Source organism: Rhea pennata, chromosome 1 (genome assembly GCF_028389875.1).
Source record: "Rhea pennata isolate bPtePen1 chromosome 1, bPtePen1.pri, whole genome shotgun sequence".
Taxonomy (NCBI): Eukaryota; Metazoa; Chordata; class Aves; order Rheiformes; family Rheidae; genus Rhea; species Rhea pennata.
The window spans coordinates 214,101,851-214,111,703 of record NC_084663.1 but is presented as its reverse complement, the minus strand read 5'-3'; the positions used below and the strand labels follow the sequence as shown (position 1 = coordinate 214,111,703).

Below are 9,853 nucleotides of genomic sequence, written 5' to 3'. Positions count from 1 at the left end.
GACAGTAGTTAACAACTTGTAGTGCACTTAAACCTTCCAAGGATTTTGAAAAGAGCTGCTGATCCTATCAATTAGGGATCCAGGATAATCTCTGAAATCCAATATGGTACTGCCATGAGTTATGGACATGAATCTGAATCTACCTGTTGCCAGTTTACACGAGAGAGACCATTGAAATTGGTGGCATTTCACAGCTACGAATAAAAGAATTGGACCCATTTTCTTTGTCTGACTTTACTGAATATAAATCAAGGCACAGTCATGCTAACTGCATTATACAGATCCTGATGACAGTAACTTTCTCAGTGCTTGAGACAACAGAAAATATTGTTCAGCTCTGATCATCAGCTTTATTGTATGCCAGCCAGACGATACACATTTCATGCAGACTACACGTTTGTTCCAACCGCCACTCAGAAGAAATTGCTTGACTTCATGTGCGTTGATCCTGCTCTAAGGTACTTGGTTCTTGGTCTGTAGCACCAATGGTTTTCTCAGGGGTTCTGTAAGCAGAGAAAGAGCATTACTGTAAAGCTGTTAGAGCAATCAGCTGGCGCAAGACAGCAAAATACATCTCCCGAGCTGAAATTTGCCCTGTGGCACTTTGCTCTGTGGAATGCTCCCCATGTAGCCCATACATGTTGGTATGTTCTCAGGATGGTCAGTGAGCCTGGTTCTGGTCCCCATAAGGAGACAGTTCAAAATCCATGAAAATCATGGGTCTGAAGTCCACAAAATTCAGAGGGCTGAAGTTCTTTACCTTTTCCTCAGTCCCTGTTTCATCTGGGACCAGGATCAGGCCCACTGGTCAGCTATGAAAAATGCTTGCCAATTGATTATAACCTGCGTCGAAAGAGCACCTCATTGTAAAATTGTCTCACAAAGAAGCAGATCGTTTCCCTCAAAGCAGGTGGTGAATGCCCTACAACACAGCAGAGCTGCATCCTGCTGCTCAGAAAGTACCTGGTGCTTATTAAAGCAATGAACAGGCGAGAACCCGGCTAACATATGCCGAGGTCTCACTCAAGAGCACCTCTCCTGCTTGGTGTCCCCAGGAGACACTAGGAGATGATGGTGGAACCAAGACATTGGATCCCTGTTGCGATCGACTCTGGGGCTAGTTCTCTTCCTGGAGTAAACAGGCAGAAGTACATCAGGGTATGCTCCAAATTTCGGTCGCTCAGGATCTAGCTTCGCATGCTACAGGGAAACTGTAGAGTAGATTTGGCTTAGGCTTGGGTGGAAGCACAAGAGGACAGGGCCCTGGAGTTAGAGTGGGTACTCTTAGGAGGAACTCTGGATGAGTGTTGGAGAGAAGGATGGGTTTTATTGGAGTGCAGCAGAGACCAGGAAGGAAAAGTCTGTGAGTTGTGAAGGAATCCACCTTCATTAGGAGATAGAAAGAGAAGGAAGATCTCCAGGGCTGAGGAGAAAAGTGAGATGGATGGAGAAGGATCTGTAAGGCTGCAGAAAGCAGATGGAGAGGCAGGAGAAACCTGCTCAGCTTTAAAATGGCAGCTCTGTATGGCAATTGCATTAAGGGGCTATCGAGATCTTCCCCCAGCCCGGCCTTGGCTTTGTATTAGGAATGATTCCAGCTCAGAGCTTAAAGGACAGGAATAAAGGAGATCTGACAGCCTGATCAGGAGAACAGATGCAAGTTACCATTTTCCATGGCTTGTAAAACAAGCGCAACCCGGACATGTGAGATTAATCTTCCTTGTTGAAAAGTTTGTGGGACTGGACAGTGTGGAGAGCCATGGCAGGACCACTTTTGCTCAAATACTCACCCTCATCCTGCCCTTCATGCTTACAGTGAGGGATGTAAGGGATGATGCAGTACCTATGGGATACTTCGGTCTTCCTGGGTATAGTGTGGATGTGATGGTCTCAAGTTGCAAGCAGGTCAAGACCAAACAAATTGCAGCAGTCTCTAGGCTTAGTATCCAATCCCGCTCTTGCTGCTGCTCTGCATCTCAGAGCACTGAGTTTGAAAGCCAAAGTCTTTTCTCCACAGAAGGGTGTTTGAAATCACCCTTCACCAACATTTCCCTTAGCCCTTGCTAAAACCATCGGGTGAATTAATCCTTTTCAGCAGCCTCAGTGCAGAACATCTCTGTTGAGACAGCCATGAAAGCTGGTGTGTATTTGTATGGTGGATACTTCCCAGTTTTGATCCGCAGGCTCTTTTCTCATGAGTGCATCTTTCAGCCACGTACTGCAGGCTGGCTAAGAGCCAGCCTCTTGGAGGAGAAAGAAGCTGTGTCCCATCCCTCTCCCCTGGCTTCCTCTTCGTTTGCATTTCATGAGAGACCAGGATAAAGATAATTGTGTGATTGTCCTTCCCAGCAAAGCTCATTCAGAACCTGTTTTAAACAGGAGGAGGGGCGTGAGGGAGGTAATTACATTATTTTCCCCTCATATTGGAACCCAGGGACAAAGCAGCATTGCACAGCCTCTCACCAGGAAAGGACCAGCCCCTGCCAGAGCTGCCCAGCAAGATCTGACTGAACGCAGCAGCACTGTGAGGAGTGAAGTGGGAGGGTGCAGCATCTATTGCCAAGGCAATCAGAGGACTGAAAGGAAAGTCGGGTCCCAAAGCATAACAAGTCTTAGCACGTAAGGGGCAGTATTTACAAATTGTGGTCTTTGCCAGTTGAGGAGTGAGTTTGTAGATCTTTGACCTCAAAAAGACTGTCAGTGGCAAATTGTTGTCTTTATGAAACTCAGGTCTCAACTTGTGTCTAGGAGAGGTTAATTAAGTGGCGTGACTAGGTGAAAAACGGAGAATGGATGGATTGGAGGTGACAGATCATTACTCAGGTTACAGCTGAGAGAGTATCATGGAAAGAGTCATGATAAGGAATTCAGCAGGGGTTTGTTTTTCACAGACAGCATCTGGCGTCTTGAAATGATGACGGATGCTCTGCGCATCATGAGCACACAAAGCACAGCCTCCTCTTCGCTCGTCTTGGTGCAAAAGCAGAGAGCACACTGGTGATCCCAGTGCATTCTCCAACCAGATCAGACTAGTGCTGATGGGTGACTCCCCATCAGGATTGTGGCCTTGTGACTTGAGAGTCTAAACATGCCTCTGACAAAAGGCCTCAGCAGTGTTTACCCTGTTCCTCACAGATGATCAGGACCTGCTCATATCTGATCCCAGGCTGTTTGTGGATTTGGGACTCTGTCTTTTGGTGGCCTCATATCAAAACATTGCTGATAATATTTACCCTTCTGTGCAAAATTACCTTCATTGAAAGCACTTTAAATGTTTGGGAGCTGCTATGAATCCGAATAGACAGAGACAACTCGTGGCATAAGGAAAATAAAAATTGCCTTCAAGAGCAACTAGAAGCAGCAGGAGTCTTCTGGTGGCTCAGGAAAAACAAACCAGCCCTGAGCAGGCTCCTTGGCTTTGAATTTCAGCACTAGAAGAACATTTTTCACAAAGAAACGCAAAAAATCTGTCCTTTCTTTTCCATAAAATTCAAGTGAGGACATGGCTCTCATCCTTGGAGGAACTGGCCTTCACAGTTAGGACCTTCACCCAGAAGGACAATGGCAAATTTGCATTCCTCAGAAGATACGAAGTCATCGATTACTTGGCAAATGCTTTAATAATGAAGTTATAGGATACGTTGAGTCACTTCTCTCTTCTGAATGCATTATTGCTCTTTGTGCACCCAAGTTTGCTTTCTGTAATAACAGGAATACAAGTCTTCTTTGCCCTGGTAAATGGCCTAAACGTTATACGAAGTATTCTCAGTTACGTTCCTTGGAAAAGGCAAGAGTGGAAGCTGTACGTTATAGCTGTAGCCTTGTGCCTTTCAGAAAGAAGTGATGAATTAATTGCTTTCCCTGAATTCCCATGAGGTTGGCAAATTCAGTCTCCCTCAGGAAAATGAAGACTTTCAGCCCGGTTCTGAATCTAGCAAGTAGACTATCACTTGCATAGATTGGATAAGTCCTGGAAATGAGCACCAGCTAGAGGTCAGCAAGGGCCTAAGGAGAAGAAAGTTTGATGGTGAAATCTGACTTGGTTTAGGCCTCAGATGAACAACAAGCAGCTCAGCACTTCAGAACCTAAAAGCTGTCCATCTGCCAAACAGCAGATATACCAGCACTTAGAACACTTTGCTAGATGACAAAAGACTTCAAGGTATCTCCAAGGTCAGCTAGGGACACCAGTAGCATGCAGAAATCTTGTCCTAAATATTATTCAGTTGCTAACACTCAGCAATTTTGATTTGGGGTGTTTTGATTGTTCTAGAGCTTTTTCACTCTTGGAGGCCAAAATAAGACTCTGGAGGAAAAAATGGCACCACAAAGGCATGGCAGGTGGGAAGAGGTTGTGGTGACACAGGGAAAGGGATGAAAGCCTTTACCTACACTGTGTGACCCTCTTTCGCACTACTTCTTTCCAGTATCTACACTCAGATTACCAGATCCCGGAGATGTCAAGCACAACCCAGCAGCAGGTCTTGCTTGTCTTTGATGAAAACTCCAGGCTCCTCAATGAGGAGGACTGGCCTTCTCCAGGCCATTTCCTCTCTTCTGTCTGCTCTTGAACACCCGAGGGTAGGCACAGCATCACTGCAGAAAGCCCAAAGGATTGAGAACTGTTTGAACCTCCTCCCAGGGATGTCCACAGCCAGCTGCAATTTGGTCTTAGCTTTGTCTCCAGACCTAACTTCTGCAAATGCCCCATGAAAACAAGACCATACTGTGAGCTTAGCTGCTCATTCAGCATGAAAACCAGCAGGTCAAGGGAGGTGATCCTGCCCCTCTACTCAGTCCTGGGGAGGACTCATCTTGAGTCCTGTGTCCAGTTCTGGGCTCCCCAGGACAACAGAGACGCGGAGCTACTGGAGAGAGTCCAGTGTAGGGCTACAAAGATGATCACAGGGCTGGAGCACCTGCCCCGTGAGGAACAGCTGCGAGAGCTGGGCCTCTTTGGCCTTGGAAAGAGGAGCCTGAGGGGGGATCTGATCAATGTGTACAAGTACCTGAAGGGAGGGTGTCAAGGGGACGGGGACAAACTCTTTTCAGTTGTCCCATGTGACAGGGCAAGAGGCAATGGGCAGAAATTGAAGCACAGGAAGTTCTGCCTGAAGGTGAGAGGGAATTTCTTCCCTGTGAGAGTGACAGAGCCCTGGACCAGGTTGCCCAGAGAGGTTGTGGAGTCTCCTTCTCTGGAGATCTTCAAGGCCCGCCTGGACGCAACGCTGTCTACCATGCTCTAGGTGACCCTGCTGAGCTGATGATCTCCAGAGGTCCCTTCCAGCCTTACTAATTCTATGATTCTATGAAAAGGAGTCTCCTTTGCTTTCTGGCAGGGTGGTGTCATACCACCTGCAGCAAGGGTTACAGTAAGGGTAGAGAAACTGTAACTCACTCTGTAACTTCCATGTGAGTGTGGAGCAGCTGGAAAGAAGCATGGTCACCACATACACTGATAGTGCCAACCAACACAGACCAAACTAGCACTTTCAGGCAAAAAATTAGGACAAGAATGGCTGATGGTGAGCCATGAAGGAGCAAGGAACCACCTGGGACTTGCTCAGTCAAAATTCAGTCCCTGCTGTACTCACAGGATGAAAGGACCGTGGGCAGGTCTAGTCCTAGCAAGGAATGGACATGTTCAGAGCACCTTCTCAATTTGAAGAAGTCTCTTGGGCATCCATCTCTGAAGTATGTCCTGCTGCTAAGCCAGCTTCTGTGCCTTCCCCTCAGAGGTGTATCTGCTTGGACTTCCACTGATGCGCTTCTGTCCATGTTTTCTGTACTGCACTAGGAAATGCAGATCTTTTAATGTCAGCTGCTTCCATTCTTGGCTACAAAATTTCTCCCTCATTCTTCTTAGTTGCTGCATTTGTTCAGACACTTCCCAGGCCTGGACATCTCTGCACGAAGCTGGAGAAAGGCCAGCCTTTTATCAGATGCACCAGAATTGCAAAGGACAGGAGGCTGTGCATTTCTGAGTGTGCTCAACTCCTGCTTAGACAGCAAAGCTTTTCTCTGTAACTGTAAGAAAGAAAGAAGGATACTAGGGGAACAAAAACAAGAGCAGAACCATCCCAAAAGACTACAGATAGAGCTGTGGTAGCAAGATCGACTGCTGAGGACAGACACATGATGCACTTGTGGACAGGACACATAGCTGCTGAAGTCATACAAAGAAAAGAGAGAGAGAAAGGACAGTCAGTAGGTGAGATATTGTTTATTCCAAATGGTGAGTGTTATAGCACAGTACAGGCAAAGAAAAGGCTTACAGTCCAAGAGAGACAGGACCTGACACAAGACAGTAACTCAGGGAGGATGGGAAAAAGAAGATTCCCAGTAGAACTGGCTTTTTAGAACGACCTAGAAGGAAAAAGTGGTGAAGACGGAGGAGGTGGGAGAAATTACATAGTTGGGAAAGGGGCTCTGGTACAGACACTTGAAAACTGACAGGGAAGATGGAAGGAAAATGAATGGTTTGGAAGGCCAGAAGGAATAGTGGTGTGGAAGGTGGAAATGGGGGATCTGATGGTACAGTGAGGGCAGCCCTTGTGTTCTGCAGTGAACCCACAGGGACATATGGGAAGGAGCCAACATGGACAGAAAGGTCAGATCGGTGAGGGGACCTGGGGATGGGGTAGAAAGCAGGGGCAGCAGAGCCAACTCAGTTCCCTGGCCCTGAACTCCGAAGCTCTAAGTAAATTAAATATACCTGTGGTGGATGCCTGCTGGTTCATATCCTTACTGCTAGATCTCTTAGCTCAAAACTAGGTGGCCACAGATAAAGTGCCTTTGGGAATGGTCCCCAGTTGGGTGATAGTTCCCATATCAGCCAAGGAGCAGTTCAGTCTCATGGCCTGGACATATCTCAGGATTTCCTGGTTGAATGATCAAGTCCCAACACTGACCAGCATTCCTGGATGCTGTTAACAGACTAGGATAGAGCAACCTGCTCCACAAATTGTGCTGTGAGCTCCCCTCTACCATGTGTCATGGAACATATGCTCCTCACCCTCTTCGGTGACCTAAGTTCCGTGTCCATCTCTTTCTGCTATGTGACAGCAGGAAGAAACCCCATTCCTCAGTACTGCATTTAGATACCCACACCAGGCCACTTCTCTCTAAAGCCACCTCTGTTAAGAGTGGTTATCTGACTCCAGCTACCTACTGGGTGAGCCACTGTCTAAAGGGAAATAGGAGCAGCACATGGCCACCTGAGCGATGCTCCTCCTGATGAAAGACCCAGGAAAGACAAGTAGGTCTCAGGCAACCCAAGGGAGATAGATACATAAAGAAACAGCTTTGCTCAGGGACTTCAGGTTTCAACAAGGCTTGGGACAGAGTGGGATGGAAGTGGACAGATGATAGCAGTGTTTCTCCAGAAATGTTTCCCCCTTTCCATTTCTCACACCACTGAATTGTTGGCATTGAAGGAACTGTTACTATTTTTCAGTGCTCTGACACATCTCTGAGATCTTTCACTATTCCTTATCCATCATTTTCTGGTGGCTGGTCCTTGCTGTTGGCTTTGTGCAGCAGGCTCCTTGCAGGGAAGGAGGCATCGACAATGCATAAAGATCTCTTCAATCCATTAGCAGCCTTTTCTTCTATGCTTGGGCTCACATCTCCACACTGACGGTCATGATTAGGGAGCTGTTTCCAAGGCATCCTGCAACAGAAATTAAGATTGTTTACAAGCAAACTCCATAGTTCTTGATAAACCACCCATCCTGAAGTACTCAGAGCTGTGTCACTTACTCTTCACTACAGACACCTGGGCCTGTGAGTAGACCCAGTTGCATTAGTGGACTTGCTCCCAACCCAGAAGGTTCACATGAATAAGGACAAATAGAAGCAGGCTGCTAAATTCCCAAAAGAATCAGACTTACCAAGACACTGCTGGAAATAGAAAGAGCTGAAGTTGATGTCTGAAAATCTCAGTATTTTGCAACAACATGATTGAATTGTTCTTAGTGCTGAACATGGCCATGTCTTCACATTCCTACTAGGGGTATTTTTCTTCTTCCCATACAGATGCTCTTCGTTATTTCATGTTGCAGCTGTTGCTGGGGGTAGTGGTTATTCTTAGGATGCTGGGAGATACCAGCAATGGCAGAAGCTTCTTCCTAGATATCCCTTTCTCTCCTGCATTGGCACATCACTAAATAAACCTTAAGTCCAAAGGATTTTGTGACACAAGAGGCTGCTTTCACAAGATAAGGGCTGACATGTCAGCTGATTGACATGTCCCTGCACATCCTTGGATCTTGGTTTACCAGTCGGGGATGTAATAATGGTAACTGAGGTTTCCAGAGGAAGCTCAGAGATTTGGAAGTGCCAAGGTCAATCCAGTGCCCAAGCTGCTTAAGCTAGGACATTCAGCACTGTCTAGCTCTGAGTTCCCATCTGAAGCAGGGAATCATAAACTCCCACAAAAAGAGGGATGGAGAGAATTATGCATGAACCTCTTCATCTACCCATGCACAATTCTCCAGGGTATGAGCGCTGAAGCCCTCAGCAAACAATGCATTTGAGAGAAACTGGTTAAAATCAGAAACCTGCAAGCCACTCATCATCTGTCTGCTCACAGTCTACGTGGTCAAAGCCACACCTGCGCAAGGTCATGCTCAGATGCTCGGTTATTAAGACTGCAAGAAGCAGACTCAACACTTCCTTTCAGTATTTTCTCTCTCCTTTTTCCCCTCACCCAGACAGCAACAATGAACATTAAGAGCATTATTAATCCAGCCAGCTCCTCCAGACTAAGTGCTCTTATAAAGCAAACCCTTTCATTTTTAGTAACTCACCTCCAGGGCTTTGCACAGACATCATTGTCAGAATAGCCCTTGGGAGTAGGTGGGCACTGCTAGTCACAAATGCCTTGGCTGAGATTGCAGAGTCATAGCAGAGGATTTACACAGTGACGGTTAAAGAGCAGTGAGCCCAGGGTCTTAACAGTGTAATCAACCCACCGGGCTCTACTGTCTCTTAGCAATGCATCTTGTTCCTCTGGGTGCTTGGGCTCTGCAATTCAGAGCTGGTTCAAAGAGCAATAATATGGTAGTGGCATGTTTTCCAGCACTGAGTGTGGGCAGCTGGGTGGGACCAGATGGAGCACATGTCCATGCTGAACTATGGAAAAGACTTGGTACCTTTGTGTCCTTATGGGAAACACTTTGTTGGTCAGCATGGATTCTCACAGATAAGCCCAGTCTATGCCTGGCCTTTTAACAGTGAACATTTTCTCCAGTGCCAGCTATGGATGGATCGAAAGACAAATACTGGGACCTATAGCTCAGCTAAAACATTTTAAAACTCATGCAGTTGTTATGTGTAACCGTTGTATGGATGAAGCTGGTGGGGAAGGGAGAAGAAAGGCAGGGTAGTATGGCAGGCTGTCAGGATGCAGCGCTGTTATCAGCAGATGGAATAAATTCAGAAAGTGGATGATTAATATTAAATTCAGGCAGGGATGAGAAATAGCACTCAGAAACAATAAGGCAAAAAAAAAGTCAATGCTACATGGAAGTGAACAGAGCTATGCTAGAGGAGAAATTTAAAGATAAAACCCAAGAAATATTTTTTTTTCTAGTTAAGGATTTGGTGGATATGCTATTGGAATACTCATTAAAAGAGAAAACATAATTAAAATAACAATTGAAGGCAGGAATTTTCAAGCTGAGTAAAAGGAAAAAAGAAACCAAACTAAGATGAGAGTTCATCATTTGAAACCAAATTGTACCCTCAGCCCTGCTTTCTTCTCAGTCATCATTTTCTCCAGATAGCAAACACTTCCATTAATATATAAATCAGTGCTTTGCACTTCCACAGACACTGCCACACAAAGACT

At 46.1% G+C, this 9,853-nt stretch overlaps 1 protein-coding gene across 2 annotated transcripts in view; it reads right to left on the bottom strand.

Moving 5' to 3' along the window:
* Positions 1–336: 336 nt before the first annotated feature.
* The window catches only part of MAP6 (microtubule associated protein 6), a 47,953-nt gene continuing 38,436 nt past the window's right edge, over positions 337–9,853 (bottom strand). The window contains exon 4 of one of the 2 annotated variants that reach the window (XM_062567453.1): positions 337–503. In XM_062567453.1, the coding sequence (XP_062423437.1) occupies positions 434–503 (70 nt within the window). In that variant the 3' untranslated portion in view covers positions 337–433. Of the gene's footprint in view, positions 504–7,316; positions 7,673–9,853 lie in introns of those variants that run through there. The other variant, XM_062567452.1, reaches the window with a different exon arrangement.